The sequence below is a fragment of the Desmodus rotundus genome, chromosome 2 (genome assembly GCF_022682495.2).
Source record: "Desmodus rotundus isolate HL8 chromosome 2, HLdesRot8A.1, whole genome shotgun sequence".
Classification (NCBI taxonomy): domain Eukaryota; kingdom Metazoa; phylum Chordata; class Mammalia; order Chiroptera; family Phyllostomidae; genus Desmodus; species Desmodus rotundus.
In genome coordinates, this window is record NC_071388.1 from 188107873 (window position 1) to 188129687 (window position 21815).

General features: G+C 40.1%; 2 protein-coding genes across 12 annotated transcripts in view; one reads left to right on the forward strand and one right to left on the reverse strand.

Moving 5' to 3' along the window:
• Positions 1–1250: 1250 nt before the first annotated feature.
• On the forward strand, positions 1251–20939 carry RPE (ribulose-5-phosphate-3-epimerase). Of its 6 annotated transcripts, none has more exons than XM_024563839.4 (6): positions 1251–1448; positions 7480–7559; positions 12151–12290; positions 12671–12805; positions 13370–13450; positions 20718–20939. In XM_024563839.4, exons 1-6 carry the CDS (start codon positions 1327–1329, stop codon positions 20859–20861), a joined length of 702 nt encoding a protein of 233 aa, XP_024419607.1. In that variant the 5' UTR covers positions 1251–1326; the 3' UTR covers positions 20862–20939. The 6 variants fall into 6 exon arrangements, with proteins under 6 accessions (XP_024419607.1, XP_045054150.1, XP_024419602.1 ...); XM_024563834.4 differs by lacking the exon at positions 20718–20939 and adding an exon at positions 15070–17333 and having other exon boundaries at positions 1260–1448; positions 13370–13456; XM_024563836.4 differs by lacking the exon at positions 20718–20939 and adding an exon at positions 15070–17333 and having other exon boundaries at positions 1291–1437; positions 13370–13456.
• KANSL1L (KAT8 regulatory NSL complex subunit 1 like) overlaps positions 17641–21815 on the reverse strand; it is a 113979-nt gene continuing 109804 nt past the window's right edge. For all 6 annotated transcript variants that reach the window (XM_024563832.3, XM_024563833.3, XM_053919031.2 and 3 more), the window contains exons 13-15: positions 20635–20747; positions 19124–19277; positions 17641–18324 (exon numbers count right to left, since the gene is read on the reverse strand). In XM_024563832.3, the coding sequence (XP_024419600.3) occupies positions 18094–18324; positions 19124–19277; positions 20635–20747 (498 nt within the window). In that variant the 3' untranslated portion in view covers positions 17641–18093. The remainder of the gene's footprint in view (positions 18325–19123; positions 19278–20634; positions 20748–21815) is intronic.

Here is a 21815-nt window from a genome sequence, read left to right on the forward strand (position 1 = left end):
GGAACTGCCCCATAACAACCAATAAGAATTCACAGTGCTGACCAATTAGCACTGCCCGCTTCAGACAGTGTATGGGTTTGGATACCTCATTTATATAAAACAAACCTAGTTGAGAACTTGGGCAGGAACTTTCCTTATAAGAGGCAGCTTTCCCTTCATCTCAGTGGAACACACTTCAGATTGTTACCCTGATTGGTAACTGAGTCTATGTCTCCCAGGCTACAGCTCCTTTTGCTCAAATATTGTTGACAAAAAAAGTTTGTTTGTTTTTTTTCTATAAGATGGCTCTAGTAGCACTTGTGTTTAACTTCATTTGAAACAATTTTGTTAGATTGTATTGGCAGCTGTCTATCAGCTTGCATTTAAAAAAGAAATCAAAATTGGTGAATTTTGTGTAGCCATCTTAATATCGAACATGGAAGAAAGTATGCAACATTTTCAGCACATTATGCTTTGTTATTGCAAAAAAGATTAAGAAAACACGACTGGAATACAAAGAAAGACTTGTGCAGTAATGGAGAAGGTGCTATGACTGATTGAAAGTGTCAAAACTTTTGTGAAGTTGTGTGCTAGAGATTTCTTGCTGGACGATGCTCTGAGGTCGGGTAGACCAGTAGAAGTTGATAATGATCAAATTGAGACATTAATTGAGAACAATCAATGTTATGTCACATGGGAGATAGCAGACATAATCAAAATATCCAAATCAATAAATTTATTGGTGAAAATGAAAAATGTGTCTTCTATGGAAAAAAACTGGACCTTTTTGCCGACACAATGCATGCTTTTTCTCTTATTACGATCTATAATTAATTTGGTTTTAACCTTAACTAGCTAAGTGTCTGGCAGAGCTACAATTCGGCCCTAAATCTGACTCTTTCAGGCCTTATGATGAGTTCAAGCAGAGAAATATGAGGAAGTGGTTTTTGGTTTATGTTTCTTAAAGGTAACAGGAGCTGGGGAGAAAAGGGGCACAAGTGGCAGAGAAACAAAATGTGAAGCAAGGGCAAGGAGGAAAATAAACTATATGTATGTACAGTGGAAAAAGATTAAGATAAACCCCTTGAGTTCTGAGAGGACTAAGTACTTTTCAAAAATTAAGGTCAAAGGAAGGGACCTTTAGGCGAGGGCCCATCCCTATACTTTCTAGCTAGTCGCCCCACCCCCTAGGGGAAGGCGGGACTTCCTGCTCATTGGGCAGCTGCTTCCTGTGGAGTCCGGAAGACTCTTAGGGAAGAGGTGGTGTCAAAACTGAGCAGCCAATCAGGGCGACGCCTTCGTCTTGCCTGGGACACGTGAGGTTACTTGCTCTTGGGAACCAAGACCATGGCGTCTGGCTGCAAGATTGGCCCGTCCATCCTCAACAGCGACCTGGCCAACTTAGGGGCCGAGTGCCTCCGAATGCTGGACTCTGGGGCCGATTATCTGCACCTGGATGTAATGGACGGGTAACTCCGCGGGGCTCGGGTCCGGGTTGCTGTGCGGGGAGGGAGGGGTGCCCCTGTATTCAGTGCCTGTCGGTGCACGGCGTCCCTGTGCCGCGGAGCGCCCCACTCGGAACGCGGTGATGAGAACCAGACCGGGCTGGAAGCCCCGGAGGCCATGACTGGTTGGGAGCCGAGGCGGCATCCCGGACCGCGAATGCGTCCGAGACCTCAGTCTCTTCCCCTCTCCCCGCGTAACTTAGCACTTAGCACCCGGAAGCGACCTTGAATCTCTAGGACAGGCCTCTCATTTTTAGACAGAGAAACTGAGGCCCAAGGGGATAGGCATGACTTGCCCAAGCTCATATAGGTTATTGGTGGCAAAGCCGAGGAGAGTGCCTTGGCACCTGGAGTGAGATTGCCCGAGTTCTGCCACCTGCTGGGATGACCTGGAACAAGCCATTTAACCTCGTTGAGCTTCAGTTTCATTACGTGAAAAAAGCGAGTGATAGTAGAATATACCACTTAAGCGTGTTTGAAAGGTGAAATGAGGTTGTACATGTCCAGTTCATAGGGCCTGGCATAGAGGGATTTCTCTATAGTTGTTAGTTGTGTCATTGTTCGAATTTTGATTTAGCTGTCCATTTTCTCTTCAGCCACCCTGCTCTTCAGGGAGGTCAGATTTTCTGTAAGTAATTTTTAAGTACTGTAGTTGTAGCACATGATCAGTGTTGTGTAGAACCAGGATGATGCTAGTTTCTTAATTTGATTATAAAATGAGGAAACCTAGAGAAAGCAGTAAGAATCGCCCCGGATTACTCAACCTTGTGACAGAGTTGCAACTTGGGTTTGCCAAGTAGTTTTCTGAGCCCCGCTGATAACTCGTCACAAAATCGTAACAGCCATTACCTTGGGTTGGCGGAGGAAAGTAAATTTATTTTAAACGGGTAAAATCTCTGTGCATTCCTGCAAATTTGCAAGTTGTACTGTTTACAAAACAACCAGTTATTTCTTTTTAATGTCATTCCTCTTAAGAGTTTTATCTTCCTTTGTCCTGTCTGGTTCAATTGTTTCTCTTTTGCATTCCACTCAGTTACTTTGCCCACCTTACCTGTGTGCTCACAGGTATAGTGTGATAATGGCAAAATCTTGACCTTAGAGTACTCTAAGAATTCTAGGCAAAGAGTATAAGAAGATCAGTAAATATTATCTCTAACAGCTTGATTTTTAGTTTGCTATCATGTGTAATTCTACTTACATACTTTTTTTGACAACCTTGCTGGAAAGCCCTGAACGTACACAGGTAATATTGTTGAATGGCGTGTGTACCTCAAAGATGGGCAGCTACTTTTTTTTTTGTCTGAGACACACAGCTTTGGGTCCGACACCTGGGCGTTCCAGGGTAGAACAGGCTCCATGTACACGTATGTAGTCTATTTGACACAGAAAGCAGTTTGGTTTTCAATAAGTCTTGTTTGGGTAACTGAATGAATCGAGAAAGTACTTTTCAGTTCACCAAATTCAGAAATGTTAATGATAGCAGTAGCTCTCAACTGTTTCTGTTCTGATGCTTTTTGTGAATGAACTCATTCAACCTTAAGAGGTTGACACTTACTGGCACCAGCATTTGACAGTGGGGCATCAGATGCAAAGAGATTGTCACCTGTCCATGGTTTCAAAGCTAGGACTGGAAGCATGCAACAGCTGCGTTGTCACAGAAATTAAATGTCCTCTGTGGGTACTGGGCTTAGAGAGAATGACTTAAGACATTTTCTGTCCTTAAAGAGCAACTAATCATTTATACACTTATTTTTGTTACTTATTTCATATCTCTTTAGCTACACTGTAAGCTCCCTGAAAACAAGGTGTGTCTCTCTGGTTCAATTGCTTATTCTCTTGCAGGTAAAGCACCATAACAAGCTTAGTTATAGTTGCTTGAATGAAGGAAAGGCTGTATCGTAATCCTGAGCTTAACATAAAAGTATTTGTGTTTTTATTGACTCCATTCCCCATCTGCCAAGAAACTTGTTGGTTTGAAAAAAACTAAATTCTGCATACACCATTTAGAAACCCTTTCCCTTTTAAGCTTCACAACTTTTTGAGCTAATAGCTATTCCTCTTCCCCTGTTGCAGAGAGGAAACCAGTTTAAGGAGGTTCAGCCCCTTCCTGAATGTCCCACTAGAAGAGGGAAGCCAGGTGGAGCTGCAGTGTCTCCTAGGCCCCCTGTGAAAGTGGGGGTGTGGCCTCCCACTGTGGCCAACCACATTTTACCCTCTCTCCTCCTTTCTGGGTACTGATTCCATGTTTCTCTTGGCTGGTCCTTTAAAAAATCTCCAACTTTACACTTAGGTTGGATGTGCTTTTGTTTTCTGGTCCCCCACTCCCACTGAGGCTTCCATTTCTCTTCTGATTAAAACAGAACGTCTTCATCTTGAAAGTCAGAAACAAGTTCTGGAAACACTCTTGGGGGTGGGGCACCAATGATACTTGAAATAAAGGACAAGAGGAAAAGAAAATCAGAAAGCATATAAATGTGTCATGGCTGGATAGGAACTGGAAATGTGTTGGTCCTAAGTGTGGAAACAGAGCAAATAAGCAATTTCTAAATTAATTACCAGAATTTAAAATTGGAGAGATTTCACATTAGTACTAGATTTTTGACTTTGGAAAAGCACGGGAAGGTTTGCCAGTACTGGGAGGTTTCCACAGTCTCGCAAGGTCCCCACAAGCTGGAGCTGAACGCGGCCACCATCAGCCAGGCCAGATGTTCTTCCTTGGTCCCCTGTCCGCATCTCCGTTTTGCCCCTCCGTGGTACCTGCCAGTCCTTGCAAGCCTATGAGTTTGTGATTCCTGGCTCACAGGAATTGTTTTCTGATTACAGTTTTGCGACATTTTCTATCAGTTAGTCTTTGCCTTTTTGGGAGATTTCGTAAAGGTTTGATCTGTCTGAAATACATTGCGTGACAATTATAAACAAAGTTCAGGGTTGACGGAACATAATGAGAGAGAAAATAATTGTGTCTCTGTGTTATAATAACTAAAGTGTAATTTCAGTAAGTCCTTTGGGGAAAAAGACTTTTTTATTGCGTTTTATTTTTTGTAGACTTTACTCCCAAAAGTACCCTCATGGAAAAAAGAAGTAGTGTAATAATAATGAAACAGACTTCCCTGATGACATTTCTTTTCACTAGTGACACCTAGTGTTTTCCAAGCCGATCTGATAAGCGCTCTCTGTGTACTTAAGAATTCAGATTCCCAGGTCCTCTTTTTTTGTCCGTAGGCTTGAAGTAGAGCCTGTAAATCCTTTTGTTGCAAGTGTTCCATGGGTATTGTTGTCAAGGAAATTGGGGGTCACCCTGACTTCATGCTGGGGTTTGTAACCTTTTTTTTATGTCTTAGCTCCGAGCCTTTGGTTTCTTAGGGCAGTGGTGAATTTTTGTTTGCCCAGTGTGCTTGGTGAACCTGGTGCATTGAATTGGTCTTCAGGTGGTGCGTTTCATCATGGGGGGGAGGGTCATTGGTTTTATACACTCTGTCTCTGTCTCCCAGTGAAGTAGAAGTATGTTTGTTTTAATTCTCATGTTTTCCCAAGATGTGGTTATGCTCGTTCTCATGATAAATGAAGCCTAAGTTTGAGACAACAAAAGTACCGGCATGCCTTGGAGATATTGTGGCTTCTATTCCAGACCACCGTGATAAAGTGAGGATTGCAATAAAATGAGTCGTCATCTTTTCCCTGGTGTAGGGGTCTTGCTTTCCGTTTGTTTAAAAAAAAGCAACACTAGTGAAGTGCAGTAAAACAAGGCCACACAGCAAATTAAAAGAACAGTGAACAAAATACAAATCTTTCAATTCCAGAGTTGTGTAATATTAATTAAGCCTCACTGCCTGCTTCTCTGACCCTTACTGCCAGGTCATAAGTAAACATAAGCCTCTTATCTATAACCCTAGCAGCCGTTGCTCTTAGGCAGATGGTAGGATGATTTCTTAGATACTGAAACCCCGCTCTCCAAGGATCAAGGTGCCGTAAGTGAAAGTGTCAGTACCCATCCACCTTACCAGTCCCTCTCAGATGTGTCCTGAATCCTTTACACCTCCTGCTTAAGTCTCTCCTCACCTGGACTTTATTTTTCTGTTATTAGTCTGTTGGTGGAGGGGCAGGTGACCTAATAAAGAACTTGGACTTTGGATCCAGGTTGCTGCCTTTCGTGCCTGCCTCAGCACTACCTGCTTGGGTGAATACAGATCATGTAGTACCTATCTCACAGAGTTGCAAGATTTTAATGAGTTAATATGGAAAGTGTTTAGAACGGTGCCTGGCCCATATAAATTTTAACCTTTTTTATTAACACTCTTTCTGCCTCTCATCTAAGCTTAAAATCTTAACCATGATGTATTTTCTGTCTTCAGTGCCCACCCCCATCTTATCAGTTAACAAATCCTATCTTGTTTACCGGTCCTCGTTTCCGTGGTGGTGTTCTTTGCCACATGCCAACACCTCTTACCTGTCTTCTGCCAATTTACTGACAAGTCTACCTTCCTACTTTGTTATTTGCATCTTATTTTTTATTTGCTTCTTACTTTACAATCTCACTTCATATTTGCAGCAGGATGAAGTCCAGGCACTGAGCCTGGCATTTGATACCCATGCTGAGGCAGAGTCTGCTTCCTGCCTCTCATACAAGCCCCGCTGATCAGCACCATCTTCCTGCTTTGAACACAACTTGCTTATTTCAGCCTTTGCTCCATTTCTTTCCCCACCTTTGCAATTCTGTTTGTTCTGTAAATTTCGTGATCTCCCCCTTCTTGTAAAGGGCTGTGCTACTTGCCTCTGGAGTCCTTTTACCTCCTATTTGTCTACTTGTTACTGTTTAGCTTTTCTTGCAATCCTCACATGGGGTAATACCTATTACTTTGAACAAATAAAGCCCATATTTCAGTGGCTTAACATAAAGTTTATTTCTCATTCATGTAACAGTTCGGTGTGAATGTCCTTCCATCCTGTGGCTGTGCTGCTCCTTAAGGGCTTCTTTATTGGCAGAAGGGTAAGGTGAACACACACAGGGAATTCTATTTAACCAGCTGGGCGCTGCAGGGACCCACTTCACGTAAACAGTCCACTGGTGAAGACTAGTCACATGGGCCAACTGGATGTAAAGGGATTTGGGAATCGTGGTTCTTGGTGGGCTGTGATGGCTTCCTGACAACTGTACTGTAACAGTAGATCATGAATTCTGGGGAGTTTTTAGGCATCTCTTACCAATGAGATTGTAAGGTTTTCTGGGCTAAGCAGGAACTCTCACATATTTATAAAATGCAGTATCCTGAAGCACGCAAGGTGGTACTTAACGGAACACTAGGGCTAAATGGGGTAGCATGATGTCTAAGTGATGCGGGTCTGAAACCTGGGAGACTTAGTTTGAATCCTGCCCCCAGAGTGGTTAACTGGTTGACTGAAGGAAGTTGTTTGCCCTGTGTTCTTCATAACAACACATCTAAGGCTGTTGGGAGGATGAAATGAAGAGTAAGATACAGTACCTGGCGTGATGTAAACCCTCAGTGAACGGTGGGTTTTGTTACACACCTTAAGTTTCCTTTCTGAAGATCTTCAGTGACGTCTAAGTAAACTCATTGCGTGCGCTGTGGTGTCAGTGGATTGGAAGTAGCCTCAGGGAGCCCGTGACAACCTAGGGTCTGGAAGACCCACATTAGGGTCTGGGACTTCCTAACCAGTGTATGACTTGGGCAAGTCACATAACTTCTGGGGTTTTGATTTCTTCATCTCTCCAGTTCTGTCTGTCAGGGATTATGAATAACAGAGTTAAATCATGTAGCATTTTATGATGTGTTTAAATATCAAGGAGATACTGCTTTGTAAAGCCAAAATTGTCCAGATATTTTTAGTGCTGTTTAATACCGATGATGTTAAGTATTCAGTTGAAAAATAATGCAATCATAAACATTCCCCTCTACCACCATCAGAATGCATATTGAGCAAAATACAGAAACTGAATTGAAAATATTTTCAGAGTAAGATTTTGTTTGTCTTGTAGGCATTTTGTTCCCAACATCACCTTTGGTCACCCTGTGGTAGAAAGCCTCCGAAAGCAGCTAGGCCAGGACCCTTTCTTTGGTAAGTGGGCGTTACACCATCTGAAGCTGGATGTGTTGCTTCACTAAAGGGAAAGATGGTTGGTTGTATCGACTTTCAGTTTCATCTAGAACCCCTTTTCCCCCTCGCTCTGTGTTGGGGCTTCATTGGCTGCCCGTAATAAGCCAAACCCTTTCCTGTCTCGGGGCCTTGGCACTTTTGCTGATTTCTTTGCTGGAAAACCGTTCACTTGGCTAGCTCTGCTTCGTCTTTGGCCTTCGATCATTTCTCGTTTCCTCAGAGAGGCCGTTCTAAGCACCCTATCTTAAATTAGCCCTCATCTATTTGTATCAGCTTCTGCATAGTCTTCTTAGAGCTCCTTTAATTTGAAGTTACTTTTGTCAGACTGTAAACTCCTTGAGTGCAGGGATTCCACTCACTTTATTTATTGTGGTTTTCCCAGAGCTAAGCATAGACACAGGATCGGGGCTCACTGTAACTTTAAATGAATTTATGAATTGATTGATTTATGGTCTAGAAATGAAGCCAGTGATCTCGTACAAATTGGAGCTTTCCACTTCAGTGCTGTAGGATGTGAATTAAGATAGTATGATTACACAGTAACCTAGAAGTTACTTCTCGTAGAACATGAATTCAGTCCACACATTGCTGCTGCTCTTTTAAACTTCGTTAGCAGTGGCTCACTTAGCAAATCTCTTGTATATAAGTTTCTCAGTGGCTTTAACCATACTACAAGTTCTCAGCCCCGTGTGGCTAGTGAGTACTCTATTGAATAGGGCCACCATGGAACATTGCTGTCACCATAGAAGGTACTGTCGGACAGAGCCTCATCCATCCACTTTGAGTGTGCCAGAGAAAATGTACATTATTGCCTAATGTATATGGCACGAGGGACACAATGTTCCAGCAACGTGTTCATCGTTTTGAAATTTCCAAATAATGGAATGTAATCCTCTGATAATCTAAACTTACTTTTTTATTACATTTTGGAAAATGAATTTTCCACTATAAATTTGTTCTTATGACTATCAAAGGTAGATGAACTAAGTAGCATTGTGTGCCTACAATGGCCACAATGTCCTCTGCTTCTGGCTTTGTGTGGATTTAAGCCAATTTTTTTTTTCCTTTTCTCTCCCTTTTATTTGGGCTCCTAGTGTTGCTTCTCACTGCTGTTTGTGTCTGACTGTCCGTGCCTCCTGCCAGCCCTACTGCCACCATCACACGTAGTCTTCTTTTTCTTCCTGGTTTAGGTTGTTATTTGTTACACTTAATAGTTTGTCTTTTTAGAAGTGGGTCTAAAATAAAGATGAATGGACTCTGTGTGCTTTAATGTTTGGGTCTGTGCCCTTTTTTATTTTTAATTCTTGGATCTTGTTTATTGGTTAATTGAAACATGAATATATTTTAGGAACTAAACCACAAGTTGTATGTGTGACTGCTCGAGTTTTTAACTGTTTAATCTCAGTACTGGGTAGGAACAACCATCTAAGAATTAAAGCGGTAGGGGAATTTCTGGTTTTGCTATTGTCCAAGTTAGTGGTCTTCACGTTTGGTCTGATGACCCATGGGAGTCCCTTCCCGATGATCCATGAGGTCAACACTGTTTTCACATTATAACGTGATTTGCCATATTTGTACGGAGGATGCAGAAGCAGTGGTGAATTAGTTCGCTGGTGCCTTAACCCAAATCAGGGCAGTGGTATTGAACTGTACAAGTCGTCCCTCACGTTCTTCATCATGATGTGTTCATAGTAAGTGTCCTTGACGAGGCAGTGCAAATGATTAGTTTTAGTAACTCTTGATCCTTGAATGTATGTCTTTTCAGTATTTTGTGTGACCAAGTAGGAAGTGCGTCTCAGGCCCCTGTCCTGCATACAGAGCGTGCCGGCTGTCTCATGGACACCGCTGTGCCGTTCTATGGGTTGTGAACTGAACTCCCTGGGGTTTTTGTTGTTGTTTTTAAGAACAACCTCTTCACTTGAAAGAACAACTGACAGATGAACTATGGTTATCAGACTTGGATATTTTACTGACATTTAAAAAAATTATGTTAGCCTGTCACTTTAAGGAAAATATCTTCTTAGTTTTTGTTGCCCCCTGATAAAGTTATAGCTTGCAAGTGAAAATCAGAATTTTGATAAGCATGTGTACCTGCTGCTGTGAGCTTTTCTGATAAGATCTGTAGCGGCATACTAAATGTGATTTTCTTTTGATAGCGTATAATGAAGTGTAGCTTACACAGAAGATCTGTGTAATTCAGTGAACCAGTACGTAAAAGATCCATTCAAAGTGTAGGGTAGAGCGGCAGGTTTTAGTGTAACAAAGTAGGAAGAGTTTACTGGTAGGGTTTACAGATTCCACGTTGCAGGTACCATTTATTGAAGTACAGCTTGCGGAGTTTGGGTGTAGAAGTGAATATCCACACGTGTCTGAGAAGACTATTAGTGTACCCCTCCCTTTTTTATGTACTGTTCTTCCTTCTCGTCGTATAAAACAGCATATTGTAGCAGATGCATGCAGAGCAGGGGTGAGAGTACAGACCTCTTCCGTGAAGGTAGACATTAGGGATTTGCAAAAATGTAAAATAATACCACTTACATTAACATACTAGATATGTTATTCCTTATTTTTAAATCAATTGATAAGTAGACTTAATCATTTTCTTAATTTGAATTTCTAATACACCAACTATAGATAAACAGTGCTTTTTTGGGGTCTCCAGCAATTTTTAAGACCATAAAGGGAGCCTGATAATAGAATATTTGATAACTGCCCATCACGGTATGTTAATCACAGGCAAATTGACTGAACTGCTGACTCCCTGAACACTGGGGACTCTCCAGTGAGCATTGCCAGTGGGTACCGCATGCTAAAAATTCAATGACATAGCAGTCTGGTAACTGAAAGAATGAGTAAACTAGATATTTTAAACTAGACTGAATTTTCCTTGCTTATAATAGAGAGAAATAAACACCAAAGAGTCTCTATCTTTTAAAAACAATGTTTTGTCTATTAAAGTGTGTGGATTGTTTTTTTGTTACTTTTGTTTAGAAATGTAAACTTTAAAGCTTGATGTTATTAGTCACGTGGTATATTCTTTTCCAGACATTTTTTCCAAGCCTTAGTGCCTCTCATAATCTTATTTGAGTTCTGGAATACTAGAATATTTTTTTCTTTAATATAGTTGAGCTATGTCAGAAATGTGCTGCCTCTAGTGGAATAAAAGACTCAGAAGCCTTCTCACTGGCGTCTGTCCCACACAGGAGTATTTGCTGGTTCCTTCTTCACAACGGTTATTTCTCGATTTAGCCTCTTTGAATCTGCCCTGTCCTTCTCAAGTCAGGATCTTGAAGAAGGCTCTGCCCATTTTGCCAGCATAGTATTTATATGTGACTCAAGCTTTTAGATCCGGGTGCACGTCAGGCTTCTTCTGTTAACATGTCCTTCCCTCTCAAATTTGTGCTTGCTCCGGCAGCTCTCTGCCTCTCGGTTAACTGCAGTTCTGTGCTGGTTGCTGCGACCCCAGTCCTTGCCCCGTTCCGCCTCCCCTCTCACTGTCCGCATCTGATCCCCAGCTCTACTGTTGGCTCTGCTTTCAGACCCTACCCAGAATCTGCCCACTTCCCACCACTCTCAGTTGCTGCCGTGTCCCTTCTCACCTGGGTTATGGCCGTGGCCGTCTAGGCCAGATCTTGTCGCTTCCTCACTCAGAATCCTGCAGTGTTTTCTCTATGTCGTTAGGAATAAAATCCAGTGGCTTGCAGAGCTCTGCACTGTCACCTCACCCCCTGCCTCTCTGCCCTCAACTACTCTCCGCCTTGCTCCACGCCCCAGCCTCATGGGCTTTGTTAGCTACCATCCTAGTGAGTGTATTGTATGTACTTTTTCTTTTTTAATTACGTGTCTCCCCCACTGAGAATGTAGGTGCATGACAGCAGGGATTTTTGTCTGTCTGGTTTTTTGCTTTATCCCTAGGGCCTTAAAATAGTTAATGATGCAGTAAGTGCTCAATAAAATACTGCTGAAGAGAATCACTTAATTTAGCTTTCTTATTTTATTTATTTATTTTTAAGATTTTATTTTATCTTTGGAGAGGGGCAGGGAGGGAGAAAGAAAGGGAGAGAAACATCAGTTTGTGGTTGCCTCCTACCTGCCCCACCACCAGGGACCCCAGAAACCCAGCCTGCAACCCAGGCATGTGACCTGACCAGGAATCGAACCAGCGACCCTTTGGTTTCCAGGCCAGTGCTCAATCCACTGAGCCACACCAGCCAGGGCAGCTTTCTTATTTTATAGGTGAGGAAGCAAGCCTTCATAGATAACATGACTTTTTTAAAAAGATTTTTAGAGTGGCATTTCCTGGACCTAGGTATATGCTTATTGTAGAAACATGTTTTTTGTTTGTTTGTTTGCTTGTTGTGAATGAGTTTAACTAAAAACCTTATCTTCAGGACACAAGGAGGCTAGTTACACAGAATTGTGACTATTTAACAATTATTGTGACGTCAGAAGAGTTTATATATGAATGGGGAAAACTACAGGTTGGTTTCAATAATAAGAGCCAGGTATTTTCCTTTCAGTAATATTTAGGAGATGTGTCTTTTCTTTCTAGACATGCACATGATGGTGTCGAGACCGGAACAGTGGGTAAAACCAATGGCTGTGGCAGGAGCTAATCAGTATACCTTTCATCTCGAGGCTACTGAGAACCCAGGGGCTTTGATTAAAGACATTCGGGAGAATGGGATGAAGGTGAGAGGCCAGTGGTGACAGTCATGTGTTATACTACTCACACTCAGAGCTGGGACTGAAGGCAGGAAACGATAGGTAGATAAGACCAGACTCAGGCAGATGTTCTGCACTGGGAAGCCAGAGTTTTAAGTATAACTTGTTTTTTGTTTAAATGTAATAATGTATAATACTTCTTGTGAATATTACTGCTTTTTAGAAACATTTGTATTTAATCGCCTTGTTGACTTTTTAAAAAATAATTATATAGTCTGCATAATCTATGCTTTCCATTTGTGTATTTATACTATTTTCTAAGAATAGGTGTTTCTACTGGGCCTGATATGCCACAGTAATGTGGAAGTAATTGTTAATGTGATGTAGCAAATTTGTCTCTGTCACAGGTTGGCCTTGCCATCAAACCAGGAACTACAGTTGAGTATTTGGCACCGTGGGCTAATCAGATAGATATGGCCTTGGTTATGACAGTCGAACCTGGGTTTGGAGGGCAGAAATTCATGGAAGATATGATGCCAAAGGTAAAAGAATTACTTGGGTCTGGGGTGAGGCTTTTATATGCGTGTTTATTCAATAAACATATACTGAGCCCCTTGTGTGTTTAGGTGTGCCCTGTTGTGCAGGTGGGGAATGGAAATGCCTACAGGTCACTGTACTGCAGTGCGATAAATGCCAAGAGATTTAGGTGTGGAAATCAGAAAATATATTACACCTTAATCTGGAAATTTTCTTTTGAAACCATTATTTCTGTAGCCTTTAGAGCTTTGGGGGTTTTCATTGACTATTGAGAGTTTTGTCTTTGTCTTTTTTTCCATGAAGTATATTCTCTGTAAAACCATGACAAATTTAATGCCATTCGTCAAACAAAACAAAGCGTGCATTTAGGAAACTTAATTTGGTTCAGTATATTAAAAAGGAAATTTTCCCCAGTCATAATTTGTATTGCTATAAAGTTATTGTGTGAGACATTTGGAGGCCTATTTTAGTGGCTTGTACTGGCTGTTTGATTTTTTTGTTTATTTCGTTGTGCCCCCATCACCCTCGTACCCACTTTAGGAGTCACTCTCTTCCTCATGTGTGTCTAGGTTCACTGGTTAAGGACCCAGTTCCCGTCTTTGGACATAGAGGTGGATGGTGGAGTAGGTCCTGACACTATCCATAAATGTGCAGAGGTGAGACTGCTCCTCAGCTGTGACCATTTGCATTGTCTTGTGGGCCAAAGAGGTTTCCCCTACATTTCCTAAATTGCCTTTCGTTCTTGGAAAAGTACTTTTTGTTCAAATGTAGAACCAGGAAAATAAAAAAAGCAATAAATGAATATTCTAAAATCACATCATCATTAAATAGTAAGTTCAGTTGTATTAGAAAGGTTTTTTTTTGAAAAAGAATGGACTGAGTGCCTGCCTGTAGAAGATCATTAAGTTCAGGCCTTTAGAATGAGTCATTTTTCCAAATAGGGAAAGAAAACATACCTTTCTATAAAGGGAAGAAATTGTTACTCTGTAGAACTTATGTGTATCAGTTACCAATCTGTCCCTTGTAAGAGCTTCCTAGAACCATTTTTGTTGAAGTTTTAGATCTGATCCCTGGATGCTTCCTAACAGTATGTGGAGCGGGGGTGAGTTTTTCCCTAGTTATCCAGGCTGAGTGAGGATCCCGAGCCTGTTACGGGGGTGCCAGCCCTTCACGTAGCACTGCAGGTGGTTCAAGTGTGTGTGGCCTGTTCTCGCTAAGTAACATGGTCTAATCTGCACTTCCCGCTTTTGTATAAATGCCACACTTTTCTGTGTGATATTTGTGTGAAAAGCTCAACTGTAATGAGTATTTATGGAAGAAGAGCTGGCTGGATGATGAGTGAAGATTAGTGATCCTTTGACCCCTCGTGGAATTCTTTTTACTGAACTGCTTCGCCATTCTGCTACTCCTGTTTACATAAAGAGATGTGTTCAATTGCAACCTTATAAACCTATTTCTTTCACTTTTATGAGGAATGCTGCAGAGGTGTAGAGTACACTGTATCATACAGTTGACAGCATTTCACTGGAAAAGTTTTCTCAGCTTTAGTGGTTCTGCAAATAGTCCTTCTTTCTTCTGGAGCTGAATCACATAATGGATTGGGTTTCTTCCTGCTTTGAGTCAAACCCTAGGAAGCAGAGAGCTAAATTTGGACTCGTATTACTTGCTTTCCTCTATTTTGTTTTTACATTTAAAAACATCTTGAAGTTCTTTAAACCACCTCAGAACCATTCCGGAATGTAATGAAGCCTAAGTAAAAAGTCATTCCAATCCTTCTGGCATCAAAATGAGAAATTACTTAATGTTGCCATGTTTTATGGATAGTTTCACATTTTAGCAACATTGTCCTTTCAGACTATCTACCAATTCATTACATAATTCAAAATTAAAACATAGTTTTTAGTACTAGCTATGAGGATATTGGTATATTTGGAAAATCTTAATAGAGTTCAGAATTAAGGGTTTTTAATCCTAATCCAAATATTAGCAAAGATGCAGTATAGCTTATTTAGAGGTTATTACAATAAAAGTCAATAGTTTCCTAGACATACTCAAAAATAATTTTGCATCCTCATTTGTTAAGCACTTTAACTTCTTTCTTCGTTGAACCAGATTGCTTAAATTTGTTCACCCCAAAGGGGCGTTTGTACAGTGTAAGTGCTGACTGACAGGTGCAAGGGTAGAAACTGTAGTCCAGGAATTCTGTCGTCTGTCGTCGGTTTTTCTGCTCCTTTCTTTGAGGCATAACCTAAGTGTTTACTTCTTCCAGGCAGGAGCTAACATGATTGTGTCTGGCAGTGCCATTATGAGGAGTGAAGACCCCAGATCTGTGATCAACCTGTTAAGAAATGTTTGCTCAGAAGCTGCTCAGAAACGTTCTCTTGATCGATGAAAACGCAAGGAGCCCAGTGTTTCTGCCCATGAAATCCTTTTATTGGAGAACAAGAATATTGACTACCAAATCGTATCACAATGTAGGCAGCGCTGCTTCTCTGAGCAATTATTCATTCCAGTGACTAGCATCTATTGTGCAGAATATTCCAAGAGGTTATAAATTGTGTATTGGTTTAGTGATGAAATTTAAAGAGTAGTGTGGTGAAATACCACTTTTACTGGGGGAATGTTTTCTGTGTCATTTTTGATTTGTGTATGTGTGATAATGAGTAGAATAGAACTTAGGAAAAAAGTCTAAGTTTGAATCTGGCTGAGATACCATACTGTATTCTTGGTTTTAAAACATCTGCTATTTACTTTGCACCTTATATTTTATACATATAAAGAATGTATGAAGCCCAGGGATTTTAAGGTGATCTGTTCTAAAATAGAAGCATAGATTTTTATCAGGGTGTTATGTTAGCTTTGCTGCAGGGGCAGGTTATTCAGTGATTTCCCTACCACCACCTCATCCTCAATCACACCCCCATTTTTAAGGACATGAGATAATGAGCTAGCTCCAAGCAGAAAGGAAAGCCTCTGTTTAGAAGTAAAATTGGATTGACTGTTCTGCTTTCCAACTATTTGACCTAAGCAAATCAAATCAACCAGCCTCTTTGAGCTTCTAGTAACTGATTTATACATTGAATGTAATTATAACAACTGTGCAGGGTTGTGTTGAGTATTAAAAAAGATACTATTATATATGTAAAGCTTCTACTACTCTTCCTAGAATTGTATCATAGAATCGAGTAGCTATCATTATAAAGTTCATGTTTTGTAGGTTATAAAGTACTTTGATATAATCTCAGTAAATCTACAAATCACTCCCATGAGTGGGCAAACAGGTGTTTTTGTCTGTGTTGTAAAAAACGAAGCTACTAAAACTCAGCGACAGGCTGCTGGCATGGGAAGGACCCAGTAGGGATTTCTGGCTTACACTCTTTACAGATGGAGGCCTTGGGAGGTGGACGAGGCCAACGAAGCTCCTTTTACTCACCATTGTCTTATTTCTAGTCCAACTTGACCCTGTAGCAGAGCCAGATGGCTGAGGATATCCTGGAACTGGATTTTGACCCCAAGGATATATATTTTATTAACCCAAGAAAGACCAGGGAAGCTAAGAGATGGCAAGGTACAGAGTCAGTCGATAAACTACGTATTTATAATTGTGTCCCAAATTATTCTTTGACAACAGATATGTGTGAGTCACTTCATTATTGTAAATACTCTTGCTGTATAATACATATGGCAAGAAATAACAGGACCAGTGTCATTAAACTTACCTAGGCTACTGTGAGTTTTAAGAGAAAAGATTTGGAAAATAAGATCAACGCACGTGGAATAGAGTTCGCTTGGTTTTTCCGACATTACAAGGTAAAAGTGTGTTTCTTAATGCTGTTTATTTTGGCTTGGGCAAGTTTTGTGCCATGAGTAGATGGCATTTAATCAAATCAGATAACACAAGGCATATAGAAATAACTTTAATTAAAAAACTTACATGGAAGATTATAATATCAGACATGACAGAAAGATTTGAGTTTATTGCCTGGACAACTTGGGTTTGTCTGGCATTTGTTTTCTTTTTTAAAAAATAAATGTACAGTAAACTACAAGCAAAAAATTGTCAGTATTGAGTTTGAATTTTTTTTCTTTAAAGGGACTAGCATAATTTCTAATCCCCAGCAAAACAGTGTGAAGTCCCCCAGGTCTAGGCCAGATGGCCTGGATTGTCAGTTATTTGGGTACTACAGCTTGGAAAACCGTTTTCACATGAGAAGGAACGATTCATATAAATTGTCCTCAACTTTTCCACAGAAAAAGAAAATGATGTAATAGCTTCAAAGGGAATTTTCCTTAATGTACACTCCTGTATCCAATATTGATAATATTGAAGCATTATCCTTTGAAAAGGTTTGATTCTTACCCTAGGATACAAGTAAGTATAGATGCTTATTTGAATAGAGTAAGCGATGGTAAAGAATGACCAATTAACTAGAAAAATAGTAATTTTATACTGAGAGAACTTTCCTGTGTGTTGCTTATTTTAATTAGTGTCTTCTCTTCATGAGGTACATAAATAAAGTAGATTAAACTCGAGTTTTAAGAAAGGTGATAGTTTTTAAAACACCGATGTTTAACTTTACTTTGCTTGTCTTGCTCTGTTAGGAGTGCAAAGAAAATGACCTGTGTGTAGTCCAACAGGTATCAGTGATTTCAAATAAAGAAATACTGTGTTATCTGGTATAGAAATTTCCATAAATAACTATTGGTTAATCAAATTTTTAAAAATCCCTCTTCATAGTCACGACTTTTAGGTGTCCATTACCATTGGAAACCTGTGCTGCTTTATTTATAGTGCGGCTTTTTATTTCATGGGGCAGTTCATACGTGCATTTTTGAGTGGTATCTGTCAGTGCATACATGTGTGTATATATGTGTACTCTATACACACGTGTATATTCTAATACCATTTGTATAGAAAAAAGAGCTGTCATTGGATGCACAGGGGTGTATGTGTTTATATGTATGTATATGTGGGTGTAAATCTTTTAAAAATTATTTACCCAGTAATGTGATTTGACATCAAATTGTAGCAGTTAACTTTTGGTGCTTTTGATTGGCATCATAAACACAAATGACTAGCACTTGTCTGTAAGTGAAAAGCTAGTTACCCCTGTGGTTCAAGAAGGAAAGACATACGTGCCCATTGCATAAATAGCGTAAAAGATTACTGCATGCAGTACATGCTCGTCCTCTGGAATTGTGAGTGACTGCAGGGGGTCGGAGATGGAGAACAGGGCTTATTGTTCTCTCCTGTTTTCCGTTCAGTTACATCGTCTACTTAACCTGTTTTTTGTCACCTATTTTTTTTAACATGAGTAAGTCCTACAGAAAAGGTTTTGTACTCCTCCCTTCCGTACGCCTGCTCTTTTGGATGTTGGCCGTTCTCTGGTGCACTGGTACAGAATTCTTCGCCGTGGAAAGCTGGGCTTGATCTTTCAATCTGATCTTCTTTTTCATCTTGGTATAGTAAGGTTTCTGTGTCTTTATCCTTCAGTGGAAAAGCCCGTCGTTCCCACCACAAAGACTGAAAGAGAAAACATGTTCAGTTAAGTTTCAGTTAATTCATTTTGTTTAAATTCGTGTATCGAGTAATCTGTAAATGTCAATTTTGTAATAACTATTGTTTTGTTCTTTAGCACATAAATGTGCAAATTTTCATTTGAATTTAAGTATCTATCAACTAAAAAATGGAACCTGCTGAGTATTGGTTAGGGACCTTAGAGAATTATTTGTCCACTCTGCCTGTCCCACGAAGAGGAAATGCTGCCCCTGGGGCGCTGGTCTTCCTTTTCAGCCTAGGCGCGCTTTGGGAAAGCCCCTTTAGTCTTGATCCACTTCTACACTTCGCTGTGTCCGTCTGCATCCCATCACTACAGACACTTACTGACTGACCTGTCCTTTCTCTCAGCCTTCTCCACTCTCCACTCTAGATAACCGTTCTTTTCCAATGCCTACTTAGGAGTAAAAGTGCAAGAACTTTATCGACACAGTGTTAAGAAACAGTCCCCTTGCAGCTCTGTGGGTCTGTGGGGATGGGCAGACAAGGGCACCGTGTGCCAGGGGCTGTTCTCTACTCAGACTTGTTTTGTAATGAACTTCGGTAGTCTCCCGTTCCCTAACATAAATGAGTAGGCGGGTACTGGCCTGTTCCATAAAAAGATAAGTATAGTGATGGAACCAGCATGCTGGAGTACAGATCCTCTGACTTGCCACACTGAATGTGTTATGTGATGACGACTCCTTAATTTGTAACGAGCAATTTTTACAAACAAGTTTAAAAAGGATAAAAGGCAATTAAAAGGTTTAGTCACGATTAGACTTACCTTGATCTCTTGATTTTCCTTTACTGACGGTGAGCCCTGTGCACGCAGATCCTGGCTCCGAGGGCTTTCGATGGCACAGTGCTGACCACCATTAAACTCACTAGGGCATTCTTTCAAATGTAAGTCCTGTCCTTCAACATTTTTACTGTGAGCTCTAGCAAGAAAACCAAGAAAATACTGAATTACTTCTTGAGGTCTTAATATTTTATGAACCCAAGATGTCATTAAGCCAATTTAACTAGGTAGGTATTTCTTAAACACTTCTGCCACAAACATGTTTAAAAATGCATTTGCTGGTCTTCCTGATGCTGTTATCATCATATCTCAAAGACTTAAATTATATTTTATGAAGTCTTTTGCTGAACTATAATACTGATTTTCATTTTGTTTTGGTTTGCCTGTTTTTTTCTCCTGTAAGAAAACAAGAAATGACATTTGCTTGACCCTTATAGTTTTTCTGAGTTTCCACAGTACCCTATGATTATTGTAATGTCACCTGTGAAGGACTCACTTCATATTTTCCTCCGTACTTTGGAAAGTTACATCTCTGGAATGTGGAGAAAGATGAGAATTGAATCCCATATACATTTGGATAACTCATAGAATAAGGATCTACAAAAAATCCGGATTTCTTGAGACCCAGAGAAATGCGTTTTAACAATACTAATTACATGAGAGACGCCCACACCAAAGTGACTCAATGTGATTTTTGAGTTTTGGCTATATTAAGAAATAGTCATATGTAAATATAAAATACCAGGGATTTCTCTCAAATACAGTCACACCTTGGTACTCGTCTGCTTCAGAATTTGTCACACCCTGTACTCATCACATTTTGACGAGAAAAAGATGTCTCAGCCCTTGGGGCTTGCACGCCACTCGGCGCACCTCTCTCGCGATTGAACAGAGGCTGATGTGTCCGTCTCATGTAGCTCAGGAACAGTTCGGCCCTTCCCTGAGTTCTGGAACAAGTTAACGACAAGTACCAAGGTACAGCTGTATAGAATTACTAATCATGTTTTTAGGGTTTATTCCCTCTTCCCTCAGAGTCATGTTCAAAGTACAGTATTTTAGACTATTTGTTTTTTAGACTAAGCAGGTTTGGTTTTCAGAGTTTATTAAGGAAAACATTTTTGACGTGGTTATGTTAAAGCAGATTACCCAAATTCTAATCCCTAGTGTTAGTCCCACTATTCCAATACACTGAAGTGACCGCCCGTATCTAGGGAGAATGATCACATTATTTCCTCAGTTAAATCTATGCCTGAGGTGGACAATGAGCATGAGACATGAGGACAGTAAAATAAAGAAGCTCATTTCATCACTACGTATTAGCCCGAATATATTTTGAGTGTAAGCTCACTATATGCAGTGTTCCCCTTCTCGTGCAAATAGCTGATGTTATAAAGGATCTTTTTATTCCTTTCTAGTGATCTCTCCATATTCACACAGAATTTTTGCTGATGCCTTGTGGATTTCGTGCTTTTGGGTTTTAAATGTACAACACCTGCCTGCTGTTTCTTCGGTGCCACTTGCTTTGCTCCCATAGTGACCATCTGGCTTGCTCTCTTGCTTCATATTTTTTGTGTCTTAGGGAGAAGACTTCATCAGAAAGATCTTCTATCTGGAATTAGAAATAAAAAGCTTTGCTTCTGTCAGAAATACTTCGAAATCTGAAAGCAGGTATCAATTCTTCATCAAGAGAGCACTAGGAAGAAAACTCTCCAGTGCAGTCTAAATCAAGAGAACAAGTGTTAGGAGATGAGCTTCAAACAGTTAAAAAACTTTTAAAAACTTTTTTTAAACTAGTGGGTCACATCTGAACACTTAACTAGATTACTGGTAGGTTCACAGCGCTTTCATTTTATACCCAGCGTTCTAATGCTGCATTTACTCAGTAGTTGCATTGATTGCTCATTGGGAAGTGCACTGTTCCAGGAACATGTTCGGGTCACAGGAAAGTACAATCGATTAGAGTTAATTTAACAGATGACTTCCCTGGAGTTTTAAGACTTTGGTTATAATGTTTTAAGAATTTGGGTTTCCTGACTGGGATCATACTGAACTAGGAAAGTGGATAGAAGGAGGGAAGGACATTAAAAAGTAAATTTTGGTAGTTGAAAAACACCGTCAGAGGGCACAGAAGGACTGTTACAGAAACAAAACATCTTTTACATAATATACGGCTTCTATATCACTTCGGTATGTGTTTGATTAAATAGTATGTTCTTTCTTAATGTTTTACCCATACAGGTCCCCAATCCCTTTCCCGCAATTCCAAATATGAAAGAAAAATTTTCATAAATTCATTTAGTGACACAGCCTGATGTGAAATGATGTGAGGCTATTCTACATCTTTATAAATTTTTCATTATAGAAACAGTAATATCTGATTACGAGAACTGTCCTAGACTCCTTACATATTTTACATGATGTATATACTGCATTATTTTTTTAAAGTCCAAAATTTTCCAATTTCCTATCAAATTGTTCCCAAGAGTTTGAATATAGTGGGCTTGAATATTAAGACTAAATCTTGTCATGCAAGAAAATATGACTTAATATGGGGAATGAATGTAGATACATAAATTCACAATTTTAACAACTCATGTAAGCAAACGGTATATTTTCTATTTCCTTTATTATTATTTAATTTTTAAAAATATTTTATTTTTAGAGAGAGGGAAGGGAA